General features: G+C 39.7%; 2 protein-coding genes across 2 annotated transcripts in view; one reads left to right on the top strand and one right to left on the bottom strand.

The window, feature by feature from the left end:
- Positions 1-15,616, bottom strand: part of WDR70 (WD repeat domain 70) — a 181,728-nt gene extending 166,112 nt beyond the window's left edge. The window contains exons 1-5 of the mRNA XM_072416611.1: positions 15,548-15,616; positions 11,980-12,042; positions 9,658-9,741; positions 8,956-9,061; positions 6,063-6,219 (exon numbers count right to left, since the gene is read on the bottom strand). Of these exons, the coding sequence (XP_072272712.1) occupies positions 6,063-6,219; positions 8,956-9,061; positions 9,658-9,741; positions 11,980-12,034 (402 nt within the window). The 5' untranslated portion in view covers positions 12,035-12,042; positions 15,548-15,616. The remainder of the gene's footprint in view (positions 1-6,062; positions 6,220-8,955; positions 9,062-9,657; positions 9,742-11,979; positions 12,043-15,547) is intronic.
- Positions 15,617-15,921: 305 nt separating this feature from the next.
- NUP155 (nucleoporin 155) overlaps positions 15,922-27,438 on the top strand; it is a 37,607-nt gene continuing 26,090 nt past the window's right edge. The window contains exons 1-10 of the mRNA XM_072416609.1: positions 15,922-16,178; positions 17,213-17,350; positions 19,092-19,188; positions 19,949-20,019; positions 21,340-21,432; positions 21,831-21,991; positions 23,114-23,219; positions 24,427-24,500; positions 26,235-26,326; positions 27,286-27,383. Of these exons, the coding sequence (XP_072272710.1) occupies positions 16,037-16,178; positions 17,213-17,350; positions 19,092-19,188; positions 19,949-20,019; positions 21,340-21,432; positions 21,831-21,991; positions 23,114-23,219; positions 24,427-24,500; positions 26,235-26,326; positions 27,286-27,383 (1,072 nt within the window). The 5' untranslated portion in view covers positions 15,922-16,036. The remainder of the gene's footprint in view (positions 16,179-17,212; positions 17,351-19,091; positions 19,189-19,948; positions 20,020-21,339; positions 21,433-21,830; positions 21,992-23,113; positions 23,220-24,426; positions 24,501-26,234; positions 26,327-27,285; positions 27,384-27,438) is intronic.

Genomic DNA, 27,438 nt, shown 5'->3' with positions numbered 1-27,438 from the left:
GTTTGGTGTGGTTGTTGAGCCAGGGTCGGGGGTTGGTAGGGCGGGGATAGCGGAAGGTGGCAGGAGCAACATTATCCAAAGCCAGGGAAAGAGAGTGGTTTAACATGGTGGCAGCTTCATCTGGGGAGGTGATTTTGGAGAGGGAGGGGGTTAGGGATGCAAGGCAGTTACAGATACAGATACAGACAATGACACAGGAGAAGAAGAGGACCCTCCCTGGAAAAGCTAACAATCTACAACATTCTGTTTGCCTCCAAATGCATTGTCACAGCGGCACACAGGCTTCTGATGGAGATTACAAGCGGACTTGCAATACATTATGCAAATATAAGTCACTATTGTCACCATAAGAAAACCTTTTCTTCCAGGTTTCCTGATCTATCACCATCTTCATTGGCCAGGCAGCGGTGGTGTAACTCACACATGAGCGCAACAGTTTATTTAATGTCAGCAGCCCCAATGTCAGCATAGCATACATAATTTTTTTTTTAAAGGAGGCATGTATGTTTTATTACAGAAGGGACATTGCCTATCTCTTCTGCAAAAAAGACTTGCCTGCTCACAAAATTTCAAAATAGAACTAGTTTTGCTTTAGGATGTAGGGAGGTTCCTCTTCATCAGTATTCAGCATAACCCTGAAATGTACGTTGCTCAATAGCTTGTCCCACAGTTAGAGTGAGATCATTCACTAATTTTTTTTGGGATTGTAACCAAGGACTGATTTTCACTTGCTTTTATTGGCGATGATGGAGACTATTTATTTCAAAGATTTTATATCCACAATAAAAAGATCGGGTGTCCTTCTAATGTAAAGTGACCACTTCCAATCTGTCTTCGCTCACCAGTTCCTATTCTTATCTTTAATCACATTAAGTTGGCTTTGATTCATTAATCCTGCATTGCAACCTCCAATGTTATTTTGTTGTTTACATCATCAAATGTTGCTTTAAACTTCTCTGTGCACCTTGCAAGATGTGCACTTGGCTTATATCCAACATCCTCATTACCTTTTTCACTGCTGTTTTTTATCCTATTCTTGCCCTATGTTTTACCCCACCAGCTTGCTGGGCACCTTGAGACCCTGAGGGGCTCATCTTGCAATGACACACTGATATGTCTTTGATTGCTTCGGTCAATAGATTTTTTGGTAAGGTTACTCGATTGAGATATGTAGTTCTGGACTTATGGATACTTTGCAGTATCCTTCCCATAAGCATAAGTTGGATGGGAAGAAGCTGTAGGTGGGTGGTTGCCCCTGCATGGTAACCCTAACTTTTCAGTAATCTTCCAATAACAGCCGGGTGGTTACAGAAAAGTGCAAAGAGGTGTGCCCTGGTAAAGGGCCTGGGGAGAATACTGCCTTGACATTGAGAGGGGCTTATGTCTTTAAGGGAAGCCACTAAGTTTATCATTGAGAGCCACTTAAAGCGGACCTAAACTCATCATTTTTACGTTACATAAAAGGGTAGACAACACTTATATGTAAAGCAAAAAATGTTTTCATTTTTTTTTTTTTTTTTTTAAAAAAAGGTGTAACATTACTCCTTTAGTTCTTGATCGTCGGAATCTCAAGAGCAGAAGGGGCATTTTTTCCACTAAGGGGTAAGTGATGCCGATCTCACATATTTGCAGAAGGAGCATACGCAGTGAGATTGGCTCTCCTATTTGGACATTTACAGGGGGCTAGGTCACCCAATCTCCCACCTGCTCAGTGCGAGATCAAGTGACGTAGAAGACCGAAGATGGTGACGCCCCGGCGCTGATGAAGAATTCCAGGACGACTCAGGACCGGATCGATCGCTGAAAGGTCCAGCACCATTAAGGCATGTGTGGGATTAAAGGTAAGTGTGATTTTCACTTTAGTTACGATTTAAGGTGGGCAGGTCAGGGTGATCTAATGATCAGAATACATACAGTCCACTGGAGTTAGAGGTTACATCAAATGTCATTTATATTGCAATCTGCACCTGTTCTGAACCAGTTTACGTATATTAGTTGTTACTGTAGTGCAGATAGATCTTTTCCTAAATCCGAGAACAAGCAAAAAAAATAAAAACAGTAAAATGGTGCTCCAAAGTCTGGTCATGCACCCACCCAACGGGAGAGCAACCTACTAAATAATACCCTCCAAAAGCTAGGTATATATTGGGCTTTTATTGTATAAGGAATACTAACATTAAGACATGCTTCATCCCTGCTTACACCATAGATGTGTCAGAGAAAAGAAACCGTTGGGCCATGGAAAAATATGTATAATGCATACAACCGTTATCCCAGAAAGACATATAATAACACATTTTATTTATACAGTTCTACTCTATCGAGTGATAACAGTTTTTCTGGTCATGGTGCAAAAACTGTAGTCTCAATGTTGTCCTTATCTCATCTAAAAGTTAAAGCGGATATATCTAATACTTTAAATAAAAGGGAAGCCAATATTTTTTGGCAAAGGGGGTGGGGGATAAAATCCTTTAAATAATAAAAAATTTAAATTTAAAAAATAAATAAAAGGGTAAAGCCACTTTTCTTCTGTCTTTATCACCACAGTGATACAGACAGAATGGGAGCGCACAGCCTCCTGGGATACCTACGTCACACATCCCAGGAGCTTTTTGGCTGCTTCTTGGGCACATGTCTAATCTCTGGCATGTGCAGTAAGGCATTTTTCCCCCCATTGAAGAAAAAGCTCCCATCTCACGCATGCTCAGTAGGATCGACACACTTCACCCCCCCATCTACCGCAGGCAACGTCACCCTTTCTCATGTCTGCATAAAGTGAGATCGGGTGACGGGGGGAAGAAGAGGAAAGAAAATGGTGGCTCCTGGCGCTTCCTCCACGCCAGAGCAACAAGAAATCCAATTCAGGAAGCTTCTGCAGGGGTCGAAAGATCTGCAAACATAAAGGTTTAATAGCTGGGGGCTTTAGGCTTATCCCAGGAGTCATAGAGAGTGCCTTGGACAAAAAAAAAAAAAATATATACAAATGAACACAAATGTGCATTCATTTATACGTTTAAAAATGCAAGCACTGTATCTGTACCTGAATCTGTCCTAGTATCACCCTCCTGCAGTGTACATACAAAAGAGCTTAGACTAGGAGAGGAAAAAGAAGCCAATCAATTGTGCTGCAATGCCTATATACTAAGGAACATGATAAGATGAGGTAGATAATCGACAAAGCAATGACTGCGGCAGTGTTCAGTTTTACCATTTCGAGCCAGAGGGTAAAGCAAACTCTGACATTCTGACAGCATAGATAATAGCATTGCAGTCCTGTGACGGCAGGAGAGAAGAATCCAGTACCCTGTACATACCAGTAATACACAACAACAGTACACTGGAGGCTGACGATTATATAATAAAATGCTAAACATTAGTCATCACTAGAAATAATGATCCTTAATAGGGGCTTTCCTAACAGACTAGGTGGTAGTATGTATGTGTTACAGGCACGGTACGTCAAGATTTACAGAAAGCGGCCCACGGTACAGACATAACATTCTCTTACAGGGTCATTTATTATATTCATATCCAACCCCGGACCTACATTAAAAGGATTATACTTGGTACAGATGACTTGCCACCCGTATTTTAAATATACCATACAAATGCTACTGCTTAATGTTATGATCTGTATGTGCATGATAGAAGAAGGAGATTAAGGTTACATATATGTAAATAGAATGGGATCCCCACAGAAGAGCTACTTTATTTTACTGTGGGGCTGAGAATGTATATGTCAAAGTGTTATAAATAGAATATATTAAACAATGGCAGTGCTAAAATTTAACCCAGGTACATCTTCTAGAAAGGGTTAATAAAGTGAAACTACACTTGATCTTAAATATAAATAGCCCAAAATATACTCACTGTCCTAATAAACCTTAACTGGAAATGAGGAACTTAATCCTCAAAACTTTAGGGTTGACTAACAGTGCTCTCCCCAGCCCCTTTTAGCTGGGCGCACCACCCGGCACTTTTCAGTATCCACCCGGCTGTTTTTGGGTGGTTACTGAAGAGTCACAGTACCGGGGCTGCCACCCACCTACAATTTCTTCCCACAGCTTAAAAAAATTTCTGGGTTGAAAACTGAACAATGGAGATGATGGAATGACACACCAAGGCAGCCTCCTGGTCTTATATGGAATGGCAAAAAAGGGAATCAGTCTCTTGAAAGAACAAGAAAAAAAATCTTGCACTGCATGCTTGCAAATAAAAGTTTATTTCCTTTAAGCGAACCTGTAGGGTGAAAAGCTCATGTCCTGATTAAGATGGAAAGCAAGACTACTTTGGGGAAAAAGGGAAATCAATCCTTAACACCAACTTTTTAAAGGAGTGCCTTGTAGGAAATAAAAGCAAGAAAGGGAATAGGAATTAATGACACATCTAAATGATCTCAACTGAAACTATGGAGGGCCAAATGTAAATGTTTAGATCTTTGAGATTTAAGATCAGAGAAATACCTTCTCTAGACAGTACACAGGTTGGAGCAAAACCTTAAAAAAAGAGAGACCCAGATTGGTAAAAGGGGTTTGAGGTTAGAAACCAAAGAAAGAGGAAGGGAACAAAATTCAAGTGTGTATTCTTGAGAAACCACCTCTAGCATTCAGGTATCCTGTATTTAAGATACCAGGTGGCTGCAAAGGTCAACAGATACCCCAATTCTAGAAAGGTAAGGTGCATCTCTTCATAATGAGCAGTGCTTGCCAGGAAATTTGACAGTTTTGGAATGCCAAAACTTGTGACCAGTTTAGCAAACCACCGTGGGAAGCCTCAATGTGCAAGTTGAATGAAAGGAACATTTCATGGGAGTAACAGATGGGAACAATAGCACTCAAGTTATATCCAGGTACTATATGCTAGCATCCAGAGCTACTCTGAGGAGACATTGTATTTTAAAGTGGATGAAAACCTTCTTACAAAAAAAATTCACAATCCAGCACTTTGGCCCAAAGACTGCTTATGTGTAGTAAGAATAGTCTAATGGCAAAATAACTAGGAGATTTCTAACAGGCCATCCCAGGTAAAATTCAATCTCCCACACAGAAGTTCCATCCACTCAATGATTCGAGCTCACTCAATTGAAGGAAAAGTTGGACATGTTTTTATGAATATGGATCAATCATATTTGGTAAGGAAAAGCAATAATTCAGGTGCAAGACAGGAGAGTGATCCTCACCGATTGGCTACAGAAACTGCAAAGACTTAAAAGACGCAAACAGCATATGAAAACATCACCAATCCTCAAGGAGGGATGAAAGATCAGATGAACACAGAAAGTCTTTGGACTTCTATAGTGGAGTCCTATAAATTTCAAGAAACGGCAGTGTAAAAATAAAAAGGCTGATTTTCCAGCTTCACGGAGGTGTGCACAGCAATAATGTACGCTGAAATGATCGCTTTTAGCTTTATTAATATTATTTATATTATTTTACCAGGATTTATATAATAACAGCATATTACACAGCACTGTACAATAAATAGGAGTTGCAAATGACAGATACGGACAGTGACAATGAAATGGATTTCTTAAACTCATTTGTTAGCAAATGTTTTTAAAACTGAAACAGATCCATTCTAGGTTTTTTGGATCACCCAGGTTCATTGATAAAAGTGTTTCTCCTGCGAACCTTGGAGAGCTTTAATAAATTAGGCCCATAGTGCTGGAAAAAATGAACAAAGAGCAATATGGAAACAACCTCCTGCACACAGAGACAAGGTCTAGCCCAGTGTTTCGCAACCAAGGTTCCTCCAGAAGTTGCTAGGGGTTCTTGTGCTATCATAAGGGAGGCATTCTGCCCACTGGACAGCAATGTAAGAGGCATTCCTCCCACTGACCACCACACTACTTTACTGCGAGGTGTGAATGTACAAATTACAACAGGGGTTCCTTGAAGACCTGAAAGTTATTTCCCCCCCATTTTAATTGGTCTAGAAAATAAGTACAGTCCATAAAGCTAAACCTTACAGTGTTCAGCCTGCTAAACACTGGATACATAGCATAAGAAAAAAAAAAAAATGTTGCTGCGGATGAGAAGAAATTATTATTAATTTTAACTTACATCATCCTCCTCGTCATCCTCTTCATCATCGTCATCATCACTGTCTTTGTAACTCAGAGGAAGAGGAGGGCCAATCATGTCATCATCTGACTCCTTAGCAGTAGTAGGGGGCGCAGGAGGTCCAATGACCTCATCATCCAAGTTGTCTTCTGAGTCACTAAAATGAAACATACAAATATTTTACAGGTAAAAGATTTACATTTATCAACTACCAAAAATGAAATTTACTATAAAAGGTGTAAGCAAAGAAGGACTAATTGCAAAAAGAAAAACACAGAATCAAAAAAAGTAAGCATACCTCATGCACTAAATTAGAAAGAACTACAAAGACCTTTAAGAACAATACAATAATATTGGTGTCAGTAATTTATGAAAACCATACAATACAGAAAAAACAAGACAACAACAGTCTTACAATATAAATGTGGATGGCCTTCCTTAGTAAGGTAAAACAAATAGAATCAATGAATATGTGTCTATAGTTTCATTATAGAATGAACTTTATTAGTTACCAGGTAATTTTTTTCCTTTTTATCTATAGATATGGCTTTGTTTTTGCTCCGATACACATTGCCAGCTATGAGAGATGTCTGCCTTTCCAAATCATATCCAATCAGTTTATTTTACCACTGGACTCAATCAAAGTGTAGAAACATCTCAGTAGTGATTAAAGGAGATAGAAGACACCTAGGGTAAATTTCAAATGTTGTTGCAAATAGTTTGAATACTTATGTAAATGTGATATTTCTTTTCCCTTTTAATAAATTACCAAAATGTCTCTAAAATTCTGTTTTTACTTTATTATTATGAGATACTGACTGTAGAATAATGAGAAAAAATAAGAATTTAAACAATTGTAGCAATAAAACAAATTTGCAAAAGTGGGGGGGGGGGGTCTGGATACTTTTCGAAGCCACTGTATATATTGTTATTATATACAATTAAAATGTGAGAAAAGAATATGAATGGACAACTCAGAAAGTACCGGTAAGTGAAGAAGAGGATAGCAAGATCGAAATATTTTGTTTGTGATTCACTTATACAATTACCAGTTTTTAGATACTTTGTAGAATATGGATGTATTTTGTATGATGTGAAAGAGAGATCATTCTGTTGTGACTCCTGTCACTGTGCAGACACAGGGTGGAGGTGGAGAGAAGAACTAAAAGTTTTCTGCTTCTCCTGTCACTGTGCAGACACAGGGTGGAGGTGGAGAGAAGAACTAAAAGTTTTCTGCTTCTCCTGTCACTGTGCAGACACAGGGTGGAGGTTGAGAGAACTAAAAGTTTGCTGCTTCTCTTGTCTCGTTCAGACACAGTGTGGAAGTAGGGAGAAGCACTTCAAGTGTTACTGAACAAAAGCTCAGAAAAATCAGATTTCCTGACCTACAAGATGTAGAGAAAGGTATAAAAAGGCAAACCTTTATGTTCCCATTATGTAGGAAATCACATTGCTACCAAGTAGCTATAGGTATTTCACAACCCAAATCCTAAATGATGTTAAGAAACATCTAAAAGGTAATCTGTCACTTTGCCTTTTTAAGTTCTATTTAAAGGTCATCTCCTCTGCTACTAATATTTATGTTTCTGCATTCCCTCAGTAATCCCATTCACCCAGATTCAGCCCCTGGATATAACTGGTACTTCTCAGTCTAGTGAAGCATGTGCTCAAGAATTGTCACATCTGCAGCCCTGTATAAGATAACACAAATCAACAGCAAGCTTAAAAAAGCTTTTCATTTGGGGATGTGTCAGGCAATGAAGGAAAGGCAAGGAAAGGTATTAGTTAAACTTCATGGACTCTTTTTTTAACCTAAGTATGTAAATATTTCAAGAAGCGGAGGGTGGCTGTAAAGTGGCCTTGTAAAGGAGTTATCAAAGTTTAGAAGGTTTATAAATACCTAGAATAAATAATATGATCATTACAGTGTTCAACCCGGAATTTTTTTAAGCTGCGTTGGAAGAAGCCGTAGGTAGGTGGCCCCCCTGTATTGTGACCCAACTTTTCAGTCACCACCCAAAAACAGCCGGGTGGTGACCGAAAATTGCTGGGTGGTGCGCCCAGCTAAAAGGGTCCGGAATGACACTGTATTATACTTCATCAATACCAATCAGCCGACCATTGTAGCAGAGCTTCCAGCATTCATTGAATTTGACTTCTAATGCTCGTTGTATGGCACTGGAAATTGCGGTTTATCCTGATGATCCCAAGTCACTCCATACATAATGATGATAGAATCAGAATCAAGAATCAGAATAGCAGCAGCCAGCGGGGGACATGATATTCCACACACATGCACATAGACCCAGCAAACAGCCTGACATCCAAGGCAAGTATAATGCTGCTTAAGTTAGCGTCTCTGCAACTTTGTCACCCTAACTTAAAAACAATATATTACTTCTGCATGAGAAAAGGGAGTTTTACTTTAAACATAACTGCTGGCAGATATTAAAAAAAAATAATAATGAATGAAATACTGGAATCATACACCTGTAATCACATACAGTGGAAGACTAGGTGAGGACTGCGACACGGAAGGGCAGCATTAGAAGTCAATATGGTGTGCTAGAAAGAAATGCACTCCTAAATAACATGTTAGGGGATGGGGGAGATGCCCTCAGCAGTGTGGTACTGCTCCTTCATCGCCCAGTCACAGGCAAGGGGTGAAGTGTGACCAAACTCAACTGCCACAGACTTGTAGTTTCATGAAACATATCTGGTTTGCATACAATATATTGCTCCACTGCTTCTAGATTCATTATTTGATTGACAGCCTCTTGTCTCCACTTTTTTAATTTTCAGCCAGGTTCTAGGTTGCAAGCAGTCAAGCAACTATCATTTTCAGGATAAGGTCAGTAACGACAGACAGAGACAGGCAGACAGGCAGACATACCTTGAACTGGAGTCAGCAGATGTCACCCGAGAGCTAGATGCCACATTCTTGGATCCAGGACCAGCATTGACCTCTCCTCTTCTTACCTCTTCTTTCTCTCTGGCTTCTATAAAAAAAAAAGCCACATTGAAAATATTTTTGGTTTAAGTTGTTGCATTATGAATGATGTGTATGTAACCCAATCAACTGAAATCTCATACTTTTTTTTCTTTACATGTTTATTAACCCAATTACAATATCATAGCATGTGATCCATCCAGGCTCAGGCACCTTCTGTTACAGGGTGACAACGATGTCCCAGTCTCCTAATTATGCTCTTGCATTGTCACCTTGTCACATAGACTCGCAATGAACACTACTGGAGGCCATTTTTATGCCCTGATACAGTTATTGAGCCGGATTATCACCATCAGAAACCTGACTTGAGAAAACCCTTACAGCCATGTATGAGTGGCAGCAGAAGATCAGCATAAATTAGATGAAACAAAGAATGAAAAAATGCTAAAAACTGTATTTTGGAGATATGGAAAAGCAGTGGGAACGCTGATCCACATCATGCGGAACTGTCCAAATATTGCCATTTTGGAGACAGTTTGATACGCTCCTTTCAAAATTGTTTTCTACCCCCATACACATTGGTTCAATAATTATTGTAGACCCAAAACACCAATATGAAAATACACAAAACCAGTCCGAACGTACCAAAGGTTTTTCTGCTTCTCTCCGCAGCAGTTCTACGAGTTTGTTCAAACATGGCTTCCAAGTCAAATGTCCGAGCTTTCTTTCCTAAGAAGAGATAATAAAAGCTTCAAAATTTGTCCTTCTATTGTGTGATATTTCCCCCACCTCCTAGATTGTAAGCTCTTCTGGCCGGGTCCCCTCCTCCTCCTGTGTCAGTAGCGGTCTGTCATTTACTACTACTATTTAATGTTGGTGCTTTATAAATCCTCTTTATTAATATTAATGTCCATATATACATATAAAAAACAACAGCACTTATAACCACAATATCACTGTCTCACTGAGGAACATCACGTAACCAGATATAAACATATACTGACTGGAATCTTAAAATGTTACTTACTGTTTTTCAGAATAAAAAGGCTAAAAACTCCAGGAATTTACATTTCAGTTCAGCTATTCCTATTAGTCATTTAGATTGAGGGGGGTAACTGGTTCCTGGAAGCTTCTTTTACAATGTGATGCATTTGCAAGCATTGAAGTCATCAAATACAATGCAGGCTCATTATTTATGCATTTTAAGCAATGCTGAAAAAGGTGCATATTGGCTGCCAGGAGAGCTGAAAACAACACGGCAGGGAAATTTTTTTAGTTCCTGAAATTTATAAGTTCACTTTTAAAGGAAATAAAATCTACCCTTGGAACATAAAAAAATAATTTAAAAATTACAAGCCACCGGGTAAATACCAGACAAATTTTAACTTCCCCTAAGAGATTGCACTCATTAATATAGAAGAATGTTGCACAATGTTATAATACATATCCCTGCTACAGCATCAGTGGGAACATGTTATATTTACACATGGAGTGTATAGAAGTTGGATAATTCTTTAGAATGAATTCTAATTCAAACAGAACTAATCTCTACTTGCTAAAAGATTACCTAGCCTATAAATTGTATATACTCAAGTATAAGCCAAGTTTTCAAGTCCATATAGATCACAGTTACATAGTAGGTCAGATTGAAAATAAAGACATAAATGAATCAAACCACTAGGGAAATAGACATATCCCAGATATAAAACTTTATGAAAACAGTTGGTCCAGAGGAAGGCAAATAAAAAACCCTGGTACAATTTGTTTCAGGGCAATAAAATTCCTTCCCAATTCCATGAGGCAATCAGATGTTCCCTGGATAAACAGTCTCTGTTATCTTTAATTATTTAATACCCAGTTATATTCTGTGCTTCTAGAAAAGCATTCTTTTTATTAAGCAATCTATAGTAGTTGCTGAAACTACTTCCTGAGGGAGCCGATCCCACATTTTTACAGACCTTAGAGACCTTACAGTGAAGAACCCCTTCTCTATCCAGAGTTTAAACTTTTTTTCTTCCAGACGCAAAGAGTGCTCTCTTGTCCTTTAAAAGGATCTTAAAGTGAATAATTGGGAGGAGAGTTCTCTATATGGACCATTTATATATTTAAACAGGGTGATCATATCCCCCCTTATACGTCTCTTCTCAAGGGAGAATAGATTCAGTTCAGTTAATCTCTCCTCATAGCTGAGCTCCTCCATTCCTTTTATTAATTCAGTTGCCCTTCTGTGCACTCTCTCCAATTCCACAATGTCCTTTTTTTGAACTGGTGCCCAAAACTGGACTGCATATTCCAGATGTGGTCTGACCAATACAGTACAGATCTCAAATACTTTATCTTCAGATCCCATTGGTCCTTTGCCTGTTACTGTGGCCCAAGGCCTCCAAAATGCAGTGTGATGTGTATTACACATTCCTGTATTCACCTCTCTTCTCCTAGCCACAGACCTCCTCTTCCGTTTTACATTCTCATGGAGGCTAAACCAGTCGAAAGAGTGTTACCAAGACGCACTGTGTGTAACATTAGAATACATTTCCAATTGCAATGCAAACGAACTAGGAGGACTACATGGCAGATGATGTGACAGCAAGAACAAAATGTGTTACTTCTCACTTATACAATTAACTCTACGTCTGAGCAGGGTACAACCTTACCATGAAGAATATAGCTGCTCCTAACACTAATCAGTGATGTCCCCAGACCTTTTTAGCTGGGCGCACCACCCGGCACTTTTCAGTAACCACCCAGCTGTATTTAGGTGGTTACTGAGGAGTTGGGTCACAATACAGCAGCTGCCACCCACCTAGCTTGAAAAAATGTCTGGGTTGAACACTGCTAATGTACCATAAAATGGGAGGTGGGGTCTGTGTCCTTTGGGCAATAAAGAGTTATTTTCTTTAATTGTTATATATGCTATATCAGGCTGGACTTCCAGTTTAAGACATATGAGCAATTTATACCACTAACCGAACCCAGAGAAGCCCATAGTGGAAGCAACATTGTGATCTTCAGGATTGTCCATTATGGTGACTATAAAAAACAGAAATACAAGAAGTCAGTAAGTACCATTCAAATATTAAAAACATTTACTAATCAAAACTAGTTAAATAAGGCTGTGCACACACGTTAGACTTTTGTACTTGGTAAGGATCTTTCACAATTGTTTCCAAGGACAAAAGACTGAAAAATGAAAAAACATGAGATGTTCATATAGCACTGTCCTGCTCTATGGAGAGGGGAGGGGGGAGAACGAGCAAGTGGCACCCTGCTGTGGTCTCTCCTTTTCAGTTGTAGTACAGGACGGATCCACGAACAACGTCGGATGAGCGCTGTTCACAAAGCCTGAGGCAATTATTGGACAAGAATCATCTGATGTGTGTACGTAGCCTTACACAATATTAACATTCTATATTGCATATTTTGACAGTTGTTTGTTGCTGTATAATACAGATCCTGAGGGTTGAAATGCAGGCAGATACGATGTGGGTGCATGTTCATTTAAAGAGGACCTATCATAACATTTTTAACATTAAAGCAGACCTAAAACCAACATTTTTACTTTACATAGAAGGGTAGACAACCCTTCTAAATAAAGTAAAAACGTTGCTGTTGCATCCCCATCACCTATGTCACACATTCCCAGAGGCTCTGGCTGCTTCTTCTGCACATGCCTTAACCTCGGGCATGCGCAGAAGGGGCATCTTTTCCACAAAGGAGAAAGAAGTGCCAATCTCAGGCATGCGCAGTGAGATTTTTTTTTAATTCTACCTTTTCAGCCGATTGGGTGACGGAGCAAAAAGACCAGACGAGAAGACGTAGATGATGGCAGGACAAGGGAATCATAAGACGAAGCAGGACCAGATGGCAAGAAGGACCAACACCATCCAGGGATCTTCGGGATTAAAGGTAAGTGTAATTTTTTTTTTTGTTTTTAGTTTAGTTGCTCTTTAAAAAGGATGGCCAACCTATTTATATAATGAAAAAATGTCTTGTTTTTATTTCTCTTCTTAACATTACTTTTTAAGGGACCCTTTCCCTTCTATGGTAAAGACTATATGAGAAACCCGCAGCCTCCTGGGATAAATACATCACATGGTCCAGGAGGCTGCTCCATCTGCACATGCCCGAGACATGGCATGCACATAAGGGGCTTTCACACAATGTAAAATAAAAAAGTGCCGATCTCACATATTCACATCATTTTCAGAAAGAAACGTCACCTGATCTCACGCCTGCGCAGTGTGAGATTGGATTACGTAAGAAGAAAGAGATATGCGTTGAAAGACATCAGTTTTAAGTAGGACTTTTTAAGCCAATACCAACAACAATTAAATACAAAAATAACAAAATTGTATTATTTTTAAACATTAAAAAAAAATCATTTCAAATATATAAAATACAATAAAATCATGGGTGTATATATTAACCTCTCCCTACAGAATACCCCCAAAGGGATTAAATTCTGAGTTACTTCTCAATGGGTTTCACATCACCGACTCATTTAGAGGGGAAGCTGGTGAGATAGGAACGTGGCTGAGCCGTCAGGCTGTATGCTCATATTATCGGTTTGAGGACTTGCATGAAATTTAGGATTATTGCTATTCATATTGAAAACCGAAAGATACCACTCATAATTAGCTAAACGGGATTTGAATATAACATTGCTGCCATGACCACCTTCTTTCTTGCAACAACTTTAAACAAGAGGGCTGCTGAAAGTACAAACATCAGATTTTTCCTCTCCTTGCTTCTGAAGAAGCGGATTTTTTTCCGCAAAACGCCACAGGGATGTGGCCTGTTTAAGATAAAGAAATATGTATAGGTGGGTGTCTTTTTGAATTACGTAAGAAGAATCCCGAGGTAGAGGAAAGGAGATGGCAGCTAATAAGACAGGTAAAGGTCCAACTTTATCCTTTCCTACCTACTTGCAGTTGGTCATTTGGGCCCAGACAGCTTTATATTTGAGTGAAAGGTCCATTTTATAACTAAACCAAAAAAATTTGCACTTTAAAGCGGACCTAAACTCAAACCTCAACCTAAACTTTACATAAAAGGGTGCTGCAGCGATCAGGACAGAATGAGATTGCAAAGCCTCCCCGGGTACCTATGTCACTCATCCCGGGAGGCTCCTGGCTGTTTCTTCTGCACATGCCTGAGATCACAAGGAGCCCTTTCATTATTAAAAGGAAAAACTGCCAATGTCACGCATGCACAGTGAGATCAGCAATCTTTTTTCCAAATCTATGTCACCCGATCATGCACCTGCGCAGTGTGAGACCAGGTGAGTCAAGAAGAAGAACCCGAAAGAAGAGAGAAGATGTCAGCGCCGAAGACAAAGACAGAAACCTCCTGATGAATAGACGGATTAAAGGCAAGTGTTTTTTTTATTATTATTAAACAGGATTTATATAGCACCAACATATTATGCAGCGCTGTACATTAAATAGGGGTTGCAAATGACAGACGAATACAGACAGTGACACAGGAGGAGAGGACTCTGCCCCGAAGAGCTTACAATCTAAGAGATGGGAGAAGCAGCACACAATAGGATGGGGGTTATGTAGTGGTGGGAAGAAGACAGATAGGCAAGTTTGAAAAAATTGGTTTTGAGGGCTCTTGTAAATGAGTAGAAAGTAGGAACAAGCCAAATAGGACGAGGAAGACCATTCTAGAGAATCGGGGTAGCTCTAGAAAAGTTTTGGAGTTATACGTGTGATGAGGTTATAAGTGAGGAAGTCATTAGTAGGTCATCGGAAGAGCAAAGAGAGTGGCTAGGGCAATATTTTTTTACCAGGTCAGAAAGGTAAGTGGGACAAAAACTGTGGAGGGATTTTGGGTCGTAATTATTGGTTCCTTTAGGGAGATTTCCCTTCATTTCCTATTCCATAGCAGAGAAAACAGGAAATGGGATAAAATCCTCTTAGTCACTGAAACAAAAGTCTCCACAGAAAGGCTTCTCCTTTATGAACTAAATTCATAAAGCAGTGAAACTGAAACATTCTATGGTAGAGAATCAAATACTGTCATTAAAACACATGGACCTGGAAGATTCCCCACCAGGGAATGTTTCAGTGAATGTCAGATTCACCGCTTTATAACCAAATGTCAGTTCTGGCAACAGCTCACAATATCCAGTTCTCGGTCACAATAAGGGAATAAATCCCTATAATGGTATCAAAAATAAAAACCTGACTGGTTTCTATTCTTCTGATGATTAGAAGCAATCATCTCCTAGATTGTAAGCTCTTCTGCACAGGGTCCTCTCCTCGTCTTGTGTCACCGTCTGTATCGGTCTGTCATTTGCAACCCCTGTTTAAAGTACAGCACTGCATAATATGTTAGTGCTATATAAATCCTGTTTAGTAATAATAATCACAACCCCCAACATAGCAAACAATGATTAAATCCTTCACATTAGCTGCTTTTCTCCTAATTCCAGGGATTTGTACAAAGTACATAGTGGTGAATATCCTGGTGAAAGGCAGAATCTGGTTGCCATTGTCACCTATGAACATACATTATGAGCATTTCTTACCTCTCCTGTACTGCAGCTACAGTCTCCTGCACGCAACACGCTCTATGCCCCGCCCCTTTATTCACTTCCTGCTCAGGTACTGGTGCTGCAGGAACAATCCCAGCAAATACCTTTTTTTGAGCTTTATACCTTTTTAAATAATGTGAAAACTAACATATTGACATTTTCTGTTTTTTTCATACGTATATGGCTATTAAATGTGTGCCGTGCTACATCAAATTCTAGCTAAATGGTAATATTTTGCCCTGACCTAATATGGTAGATTTGTACTCGGGTTGTCGATTTTGCCAGTGTTACGTCATTATAACGTGACACCAAGGAAGCGTGAAACAAGTTCTGGCAATAGGTTTGCATTTGCCCGCCCTTTCTCTCATGCCGGATGCTGGGGTGACGTCATCTGGCAGCGCGGAGCTTGCCTTGTCTATGCTTTGCGCGGGTCGCGTGCTGTTTTGAAATCTCTAGAAACTATCCGGCCCCCTGCCCAGCACCATGCCCAGCGGAGCCCCCGGAGCTCCGGCCGCCGCCGCCATGCAGGAGGCATTGGAAGGGGCCGGGAGGATTGTAGATCGACTTCTACAGGAGGACAGAACCTACCCCGACCTGTCCGACCTCCTCAACGTGCCCGCACACAGTAAGGAAGATGGGGGGGAGGGGAGCACCCTGACTGGGGGAAATAGTATGGAGGGCTGTGTTATGGGGGCAACAAAGTGATGGGGGCAATAAAGGAGGAGGGGCTGTGTGACAGGGGCTGGGGAGAAGGGGGGGGGGCAAAGTGAACAGGAAGGGAGGAGCTATGTGACAGGGGGAGGGGCAGTAGATGGAGGTGTTGGGGCAGAGTGACAGGGGCAATAGAAAGAGGGGGAGTGACAGGGGCAGTGGAAGGAGGAGGGGCAGAGCAAAGTGTCATGGGCAGGAGGAGGGGCAGAGTGACAGGGGCAGTAGATGGAGGAGGAGGGGCAGAGTGACAGGGGCAGTAGATAGAGGAGGAGGAGGGGCAGAGTGACAGGGGCAGTAGATGGAGGAGGAGGAGGGGCAGAGCAAAGTGTCATGGGCAGTAGATGGAGGAGGAGGAGGGGCAGAGCAAAGTGTCATGGGCAGTAGATGGAGGTGGTGGAGCAGAGTGACAATGGGAGTAGATGGAGGAGGAGGGATAGTAGGAGGAGGAGGGGCAGTAGAAGGAGGTAGTGGGGCAGAGTGACAGGGGCAATGAGGAGGAGGGGCAGAGCAAAGTGTCATGGGCAGTAGATGGAGTTGGTGGGGCAGAGTGACAATGGCAGTAGATAGAGGGGGTGGTGCAGAGGGGGAGGGGCAGTAGATAGAGGTGGTGGGGCAGAGTGACAGGGGAAGTAGATGGAGGGGGAGGGACAGTAGGAGGAGAAGGGGCAGTAGATGAAGGGGGTGGGGCAGAGTGACAGGGGCAGTAGATAGAGGGGGTGGGGCAGTAGGAGGAGGAGGGGCAGAGTGACCAGGGCAATAGAGTGAATGTTGGAGAGGAAGAGGGGCAATAAATGAAAGTGAAGATGACAGTCTGGATACAATAATAAAAATTGTGTGGGTGTGTTTCTATTATTTATGTAAATCTGCTCACATGGGGTTCTACACCACTACAGAGAATAATTATAATTTAATGTGAACTGTCTGATTTCTGAATTTTTATTTTTGTAGATTGTCCAACAGTGTCTGGCATATCTGAAATGGACTATCCACTACAAGGACCGGGCCTGCTCACCATCCCCAACCTCCCTGAGCTCAGCGCAATTCGTAGAGTACCCCTTCCCCCAGAACTGGTTGAACAGTTTGGACGTATCCTAAAAAGTCTTTAACAGTTTTCCGTTGAAAGGATCGTGTGTGTGTGTGTGTGTGTGTGTGTGTGTGTCTCAAGGCACTCCTAGCAACCTCTGGAGGAACCCTGGTTATATAACACCGACTTTAAGGTATTCTTGATCGACATTTAAACAGAACATCAGTTAAACATTGCTTAGGAATGCCAAGACTGATGCTTGATCATCAACCACATAGCTTGTACAGATTCAAGGAATAGATTCAACATACACTTGAAGGAAACTTACTTGTCATAAAATAACATGATCCCCAAGTCAAAACTTTTTAATTTCATTTTTGAGGTAGTCCCCGGGTTACATACGAGATAGGGACTGTAGGTTTGTTCCTAAGTTGAATTTTTCTGTGTACAGGAACAGGTACATTATTTTAAAAAAATGCAATTAGGACGGATGTTTTTTCTCAACATATTATTAGGCAGCGTGGTGTCAGTTACTGTATAAAATCCTCACTGTGAGCTCAAACAAAGCAAAAAAAAAAAAAAAAATTTTTATGGAGCCTAGACATTCATTAACTTCTGGAGCAAGCTGTGCTTTGATATGCAAAAAGAAACAGACCTATATGTATGTTGCTTAAGATGTCATATATGCAACCCTCGTTAAACAACACTGATTTTGGGGTATTCTTACTTAGAATTACATTCAATCAAGCATGAGGGAGACTGATGCTTGATCATCAACCATATAGCTTTAACATAACTATGGAGCCTAGACATTTATTAACTTCTGGAGCAAGCTATGCTTATAAAGGAAAAGGGAACAACTGCAGAGTTTGTCCTGATCATTGAAGTGTTACAAGAGATACAGATCAGCTCAGCTCCTAAAATCACCCAGAGCCTCAGCTGTGTTTAGCAAAAGATTTCTTCTGAAAGTCATGTAAACCACCCCTCCAAGCCTCCATCCTGCCCACGAGGGAGCAGGGAAGCCACTTCTCCATTGGAACGCAGAACATAAAAAGCTGTAGGAAGGAGCTGTAGGTTGGTGGCAGCCCCTGTAAAAACAGCCGGGTGGTCACTGAAAAGTGTCGGGTAGTGCGCCCAACTAAAAGGGGCTGGGGAGATCACTACTGATGCTTAAAGCAGAACTAAAGTTCCACTTTTGAAAATGTTGGATCAGACAGGGCGTTATTGCCGAAAGACACAATGTCCGTTCTGTGATCATCTCTCCTACCAGCCTGATCGCTGCAGGAAACTCAAAAAGAGCTTAACAGCATACGCGCAGCTCAGCTTTGGTTGTCAGGGTACCCAGCAATCCCAGCTTTGCCTGCATGGGAATTATTCCATCCCAGCCTGGTCAATCAAGATGGCCCGAAGATCGTATCCAGTGGGTAAGGAAAGATGGCAGCACCCTGCGACAGAACTGGGGCAGCTGAGTATAGCAGGTTTTGTTCCGTTATTATATGGAAATTTGTGGTCCGAGATATATTAAGGCTGCTATTGCTGGCCCGCTGGGTAATCTGTTAGTTGATTGGCTGTCTCTAATTTCAATGAGTCATTGACTTTACATAATCTTTTTCTAATATGTGGTGGCAATGATCTATGCAACATTATGCCTTACAGTTACTAGTAAACACGATCTGGTGTCCTTTTTTATGAAATTAAAATGTATTATTTGTATTGGTATATCCCATAACTTTTTTTTGTATAAAAATGCCTAAAGGGTACCTGTCATTTTCCTATGTTTCTTCCTTACATTATTACTATTAGACATGCAATGTAACTGTATGATGGGAGTGTTTCCTGAAATAAGCAGGGCTTGGCTTACCATCGACAGCGATATCTTCATGTGGAATTACGAGGATGGGTATGCTCAATTTTCCTTTCCTTTCTCTCTCCATTATTGAGTCCCTGCTATCAAATCAGTTTGGATTATTTTTGTTTTTCTTTCAAATGAATATATATAGCCAGGTCCACCAGCCAGCACTTTTTCCTGGGTGGTGGACCCAGTGCTGTTTTTGGGTGGTTACTGAAAAGTTGGGTCACAATACAGGGGCCACCTACAGCTTTTTCCCACCCAGCTTAAAAAAATCGGGGGAGAATACTGTAGTTTTAAAGCCAAGGCCTTATCAAAGCAGTGGATAAACAAGTAATACATTTTTGGCAGCAGATATCTATTACTGTCTATCCATTGTTCTGCCATCATAGCCAGTCGTGACTATAAGCGTTCTCTGCTTCAATTAGCTGCTTCTTTCTCCCATATTCATATATCTGTACACCTGTAGTAGTCCCACTGTTTAACTAGTTGCTTTAAAATACAGAATCCCATTCCTTTTTAATACCTCATTTTATATATCAATTTAGCATAAATCTATATTTAAGTGGAACAAATTTACCTTTGGAAACAATAAAACAAAACCTTACATTTCTATTCTTGCTCCATGTCCTTGGTTAATCAAGATTTTTTTATCTCAGACTTTTTCATGCTGCTGATCAGTTTATAATAAATCTTAGTTTATTTATTAATCATCTTGTGATAAATATATAAAACAATATGAGAAATAATTTATCTCTATCTCTGATTTTCCTAATCTTGTAACATTTTTATTTGCTTTTTATTCCCTTAGTGGGGATGTGGCTTATTTTGATGGACTCAGCGAAACAATCCTGTCTGTTGGCCTTGTTAGACCTAAAGAAGGTAAGTGATAGCTACAGTTTGCTTTCTTCTACACAAAATGCTGATCAGCAAACACTCATTGATAGTTCTGCGTTTTCATTTTGGTCTGCATGCACCATTCCAAGTTGTTTCCTTGTTCCCCAGGGCCGATAAATAAAAACATATAAAAATCCATGTTTTTGTTTTTTTTTTTTTATGCAATGCCACAGGCTGTTGCCTCCCGTTGTAATAAAACACACAAACAAACATATTCTATGTTTAAAACTGTGCTGCACAATAGTTTTTGTAAAAAGACTTTATTGTTGCATTAAGGAAAAAAAACACTTCCCTATACTTGTTAGAAGCCTTTAAATAATGCACCCAGGGAATCCTGCACTATCTTGGTTTCTATTTATCCAGGGCTCCCCTTTATGTCCCAGGCTGCCCTCTTTTTTTATATTCTGGTTTCTTTATTAGGTTTATATGTGAACATGAAAGACAGGCAGGGTTTTTTGGCAAAAATTAGCAAAAATTATTATAAGATAAACAATATTTGCTTGCTTGTGTACAGTATATTTCAGTATAGCCTCATTCCAATTCTAGATAATATTGCCGGATCGAGATTGGGTGACATTGGGATGGATGGAGTTTGCATGTTCTCCCCATGTTTGTGTGGGTTTCCTCCTGGTACTCCAGTTTCCTCCCACATTCCAAAAATGTGCAGTTAGGTTAATTGGTTTTCCCCCCTAAAAATAAATAAAATAAAATTTGTTCCTAGACTCTATTATTGACATATGACTTTGGAGGAGACATTGGATTGTAAGCCCATTTGAGAGACAGTGACATGACTATGGACTTTGTAAAGCGCTGCGTAATACTGTGTAATAATAACATTTCTTCATCTAAATGTAATATAAACACTCCTGATCTCGCTCTGCGCAAAAGCTTGGTTTTTTGATAAAAGCCCCTGATGGAGCTGTGCGCAATCATGGGTGTGCGCAGAAGAAGCATATGTGATATATGTGATGTCGGTATCCTAGGCAGCTGCAGGTTTCCCCCTTTAGTCCTTACTGCCACCAGTAGTAGTTTGTAAAAAAAATAAATAAATAAAATAAAAAAACATTATGAAAAAATTGTTTCCTCAGTATTCATTGTCATGTCCAATCATTGGACGTGAAAGGCTTTGGCACACCAATTCATTGGTATTATCCCATAAACTAGGGGAACCCGGCTAGCAATATATATCCTAAATTTCATAATGAAAAATATAAAGATCCAATTTATTGTTGATCTTTTCTGCCCATGCTTGATCGTGTACCTTCCCTAACTCCTATTTGCTAATTTTATTGTTCTTGTTGTCAGGCATTTTCCAACCTCACATTCGGTATCTGCTGGTTGTTGCCACTCCTGTTGACATTGTTATTCTGGGTTTGAGTTTTGCCAGTATGCAAACAGGTAAGATCTCTGTTTTGTTTGTGCCAGCAGATACAAAGTATTCATAAAGTTTTCTTTGTTGACTATTTTTTTTTTTTTGGGGGGGGGGGGGGGGTATTCAACCATAGCTTTTGGATACACAAGTATCTGTTTTCCAAATGTAGTTGCAGTTACATTACGCTATAGACCAGTTGTAACATTTCACCTTGGCTCACTGCAGTTTTACCTGACCTGCAAAGGAAGGAATCTGCAAGAGGTCAATATAAGCTAAGTATCTCCAAGGTGTACTTGGAGAACCAGACAGCCCAGCCTTACAGTTGTGGGTGACTTCCATCACATATGTGATATTATTCAAGCTGGTAAATATTCAGTTGCATTTTATTTCTATTCTGAATTGTTGATGTTTTGTTTGATGGCAGGAAGCCTAAATGACAGCATTTCCGTAGGAATGCAGCTTTTGCCAGATCCTCTGTACTCCATTCCGACGGACAACACCTTCTTACTGTCCATTACATCCACAAACAACGGACGTATTTTCCTGTCTGGAAAAGATGGCTGCCTGTATGAAGTGGCTTATCAGGTATCTACAAACGCAAAAACAATTGCTGGAAAATAAATACAACATTTTTGTCCTTCTTTGTTCTATAAATAAAAATGAACTGCCCCATTGCTTTCAATGTAAAAAGTAAAAGGGACAGTTAAATCCATGTGAGGAGTTATGTTTATGTCAGGTTTGTTGCTCATGAAGTTAAGTAAGAGAAAAAAAACTTGCCCACCAAACACTGATTGTATTGAAAATTACATTGTATTTTCGTCCAGCGTCCCCAGATTTTCTACTGTCACAAGGCACTGAGACAGTAAAGGACATTTATTGCAGATACCACCAGGGCAGGAGTGGAGTTGTTTTCCATTGGAAACTCCTCTTCTAGTGAGCTTGGTATTTAATTTAATTTACTGTTTGTTCCTCTGAAGCAGAAAGAAGACATTACCCCAGTGGGGACATAGACAGCCATTAAAAAATGTGAATCAATGTACTTTAATACATCATTTGCTTCATAAAACCAGGGGCAGCAGGATAAAAATGCCAGGGTGGAAAGACATATTTGCTTGAATTGTCATTCATGTGACCCACCTCTCCTCCAATCATTGAGTTTCTTTCTGCTGTTTTAGGCAATTAGCACTACATGTCATCCCACAGACCTCACACTGCAAAACTTTTTTTTATAATGAGCTATAAATTGCAGTGTGGAGTTTAGTATAAATCAGAATGCGACATATGATCTATTTTACAAATTAGACTCCTAAAACTTAGCCTTGGCTATAAAGCCCCATCTATACAGCATCAAACTTAATATCAGACAGTGACATTGAACAGGAAGTGGCAATGAGAGGGCTAGGGTTAGTGTACTTTGCTGGTTATATTATTGATAGACACTGTTATTCTACCCCATTTAAGAACTACTGGTGTCTTCACATTTCATATTGCCACCACTGTAAGCTTCCATTGCAGTTGTCCGGGTTTAGTAGTAGAAAAATGAATGCAAGCACATACTGTAGCAGCATTAATGGTGGGGGTATAAACCGTTCTACCTTCCTACTAGAGAATACTTTGACAGCTCAATGATGGCACAGGTAATGTTTTGCAAATTTTATCATAAAAAATGTGATCTTCTAACTTCAACAAAAAATTTACTCTGACTAGGCTGAAGCTGGGTGGTTTAGCCCAAGATGCAGAAAAATCAACCATTCCAAGAGTACCCTCTCTTTCTTGGTCCCTACAGTGCTCCAGTTCACGTTTTCTGAGGATGGTATGTGTTTGTGTGATTCTTTCCCCAACTCTTAAACTGTAAGCTCTTTGGGGCAGGGTCCTGTCCTCCTCCTCCTCCTCCTGTGTCAATGTCATTTGCAACCCCTATTTAATGTACAGCCCTGCATGATATGTTGGGGCTATATAATCCTGTTTATTAATAATCTCTTGAAATGCTTTCCTGGTAAAACCATTGGGTTGGTGTCAGACATCAAAGGGTGCAGCTGTTGTCACATCATGTTATGACACATGCGTTTTTCTGGACTGGATGAGATAAAGGGCAGTTTTGCTTAGTTACATGCAAAGACTTTTTACAATTAATGTTGACGTGCTTGTTTTGTCAGGGCCTGACCGCAGAAAACATGAGCTGACATACAATCTAAAAATAAATAAAAAAAAGAGAGTTTTCTGTAGCAGTATATTACAGTGCTAGTAGACCCCAAATTATGTTTGTCTCTAACTGGTATGCCCATGTAATTTAGCAAAAGGTAACCAGTCATTAATATTGCTATACATCATAGTCAATGCAATTGTCCCTACATTGGCAATGAGTGTACGTGTGTTCTGTGAATGCAATGAAATGCCAGAGTAGGTTTTGGACAGAAGTAGTTCTTGCTAGCTAAGGTTTGCAATTCAGTGATTTGTTATTATTGGTTGCATATGTAGTTTATTAGTCTGTTTACATATATTTCTCAGGCTACGTACACATGTTAGATTTTTGTCGTTGGAAAGGATCATGAAAGCTCGTTTCTAACCACAAAAGGCTGAAAGATGTGTGAACGAGCAATGTACATACAGCACCATTCTGCTCCATGAAGAGAGGGAGAACAGTCAAGCGGCACCCCACTGTGCTCTCTCCCCTTCAGTTGCTTTGTGGTCATTCGTCCTTCATGGATCCACCAGGACGGATCCATGAACGACGTCAGATGGCTGCTGTACACATGTCAAATTCCCGTCCGGTACCAGCCCTGAGGCAAGAATCATCTGACGAGTGTACGTTGGCTTATGCATTAATTATGATATTTATTTTACAAAACATGAAACAAATAACCGAACATTCTTCTGTCATACCTAGCAAATTGTCAATGCTGTCAGCTATTTTATATAGCTACTGCTTCCCTTCTTTTCAGGTAATCTATCTTTAATTATTGTTGTCTGAAGGGTTTCATCAGTTTTATAATATTTTTACCTTATCCTGTTTTCTTTAGATCCTATAGTACAGATTGCTATAGACAATTCAAGGAATATTTTATACACTCGCTCTGAGAAAGGCGTACTACAGGTAACTTGTGTCCTTTTCATGTCTTTATTAATTCATTTTTAAAGTAGAACTACAGTCTGGCATAATGTACAACTCTGTTTCCTTTTTCATTTATTTATCCTTTGCCCAAAGTAACATATACAAAATCCTTCACACAACAGTACATTTAGTGTTATAGTCGTCCATTATGCATGTTTACATCCCTTCCTGTTCAGAGGAAGTATTAGAAGTGGGGGGCACATTTGTGACTTTCACAGACAAGTCTTCTGATTCTGTTCCCAGAACTAATTTAGTATGGCAAATCTGTGGGAAATCTTTGACTTTAAAAACCATTTTACCATTTTTTTTATACCATTTCAAAGTGGTATTGGGTACAAAACAGTTAAAATAGTAAACCTAATCTTGGTTTTGCTTTAGTTTTAATTTCAATATTCTGAAATTAAAAGGTAAAAAACAATGCACACACGCTTGCAAACGTATCATAGTGCAGAACCTGCAATTTTTTATGACATCTCAGTTGACAAATGTATGTTAGCATATGAGAAGGGAGAACAAAGGGCAGAACAGGGTGGACACATTATTCTGTGCACCGATGAGCTTTGTTCCTTATATAGGAGCACAATAGCATGCTAAGAGAGAGTTGTGGAAAGTTTATGACCACTGAGCTGTAAATGCAAAACAAGTAATTAATTACATAAAATACAGGAAAGAGCAAGGACTGCTCTGTCACATACCTGTACCCTGGCAGAAAAATGTTTGTTTCCAGTTAGGGAATGATTTACAACACTTGTCTCCCACTACTGCTGATACTGAAAGATTTTCCATTGTATATGAATGATGGGAAATAAGGAGAGAGTAAAATGTAACCCAGATCTGTAAATATGCATGGGTATTGTTCAATGTAAAAACCTGGTGTTTATTTTTGTCTGCTTTAAGTATATCTCTATCAAGCTTTATTTATGTTTTTGATTCTGTTGGTAAATTTACTATCTGTCCCTGTAAGAGATTTTATAGGAACAGAAGTATAGAAAATTCGGCTAATTTAATAAATAAGAGTGAATCTTCACTTAAGCTAGGATATCATGTGCAGATAAAAAAGTAAGCAGGAATTTTCTTTCTGCTTAATTGAATAATTTAAATAAACGTTAATTTGTTTGAACATTCTCAAATCCTATAACAATCAGCCTGAATGTGTTCCTATGCAGGGTTTCCATTTTTTAGTAGCAGGGGTCCATTCCTTATGGTGAAAATACAGACATCATTAAAAAATAAAAGACTAGTGAAATTTGACCAGCAGTTTAAAGCTTTTATTTCTCTTCCCTAATCAAACTGTTGGTGTTGGTTGTGACAAAAATAACACAATAAGATAGATTTCAAAAAGATAAGCTAATAAGAACAGCCTGGTGTGTTGACTTCTACGTTCACTTGGATCTTACAACAGTACCAACTGTTGTCCGTATCCACCAATTTACCCTGCAATAGGGTTAAGCTTGCATAAGTATTGTTTACTCTTCCTCTTTCTATCAAAAACTAATAAATAACTTTTGCACTGAGTTTCCCACCAATTGGCCAATCCTAGATGATTATCACACTTTTATCCATATTTCATGATTACATTGTGCTCAGCAAGCAAATGTCTAATTTGTATTTTAGAAAAAAAGTGTTTTTTTTTTTTTATTAGTTATCAAGAGTGACATTTGTGTTTGTTGATAACAATACTCTTCAGATGTATGACAGTGTTGTTTTGTATTTTAGGTGTATGATTTGGGGCAGGATGGCAATGCCATGAGCAGGGTCGCTTCCTTGTCTCAGAATTCAATTGTCTCCGCAGCGGGTAACATCGGCAGGTAAAAGAGAATACTCCATAATACACCCAGGGTCTATGTGTAAAAGCATTGTATTGTGCTGGATCAGTATAAAAAAAAAAAGCACTCAGATGAATCTTTTTAGCACTATTTAGATTTACTGACGTACTGACGTTTTTACTAAAAAAAATTCTGGATTCGTTACGTCCAAGTCACCAACACAGGTGTGTTTTTGAAACACAAAAGAGTGTTTTAAAGTGTACCTGAACTCTGAACATCCCTTTTATAAATGAAAGTATTAAGGCATGAAGCTACCCAGCGTCTTTGTAAAGTCCCATTCTTTCGATTTTCCCACTTTCTAATCAACATAGAGCATAAAGTTGTACTGCCGCCAGGGAACACCTAGCAGCCAGTCTTGACATGATACAGTCAGGAGGTGGAATATAAGGATTACATTATTTCAATACATCTCCTGTGTATACAGGTAGTCCATGGGTACGTCCCTGCTTGCTGTGTGCCGGACAGAGGCTTGGAGGGAGGGGGGGGCAGCAGTTTGCATGACTTGCAGAAGTAACTTTTTGCTAAGCACAGCTGGAGTTGAGTGATATTAGGGGGTGAGCTCTTTCTGCAGCCTCTTGTAACACTTTAATGACCAAGAAGAACTCTGCAGCCGTTTCTTTTTGCATATCAAAGCACATCTTGTTTCAGAAGTTTATGAAGGTCTAGGCTGCATAAAGATTTTTTTTTTGGCTTTGCGAATAACTCACAGGAAGGATTTTATACAGTAACCAACACCACGCTGCCTAATAATATGTTGAAACAAACATCTGTCCTAATTGCGTTTATTAAAATAATGTAACTGTTCCAACCTACATCCAAATTCAACTCGGGAACAAACCTACAGTCCCTATCGTGTGTGTAACCCAGGGACTACCTGTATACATGTAAGAAAAGTGTTTTATTTTACCTTTGTAATATTTTTCTTATTTTCTTCTATATAGGACTATAGACCGCTCAGTGTTTAAGCCTATCGTCCAGATAGCTGTGATTGAAAAATCAGAATCTGTGAACTGTCACTTGGTGGCAGTGACGCATGCAGGTGAGTTCTGTTATCTGTTGTATGACACAGAATATTTACACAGCAGCTACAGTCC

This window comes from Pyxicephalus adspersus, chromosome 6 (assembly GCF_032062135.1).
Source record: "Pyxicephalus adspersus chromosome 6, UCB_Pads_2.0, whole genome shotgun sequence".
NCBI lineage: Eukaryota > Metazoa > Chordata > Amphibia > Anura > Pyxicephalidae > Pyxicephalus > Pyxicephalus adspersus.
Note: the sequence above shows the minus strand (reverse complement) of the source record. Positions and strands in the feature narration are given on the sequence as shown.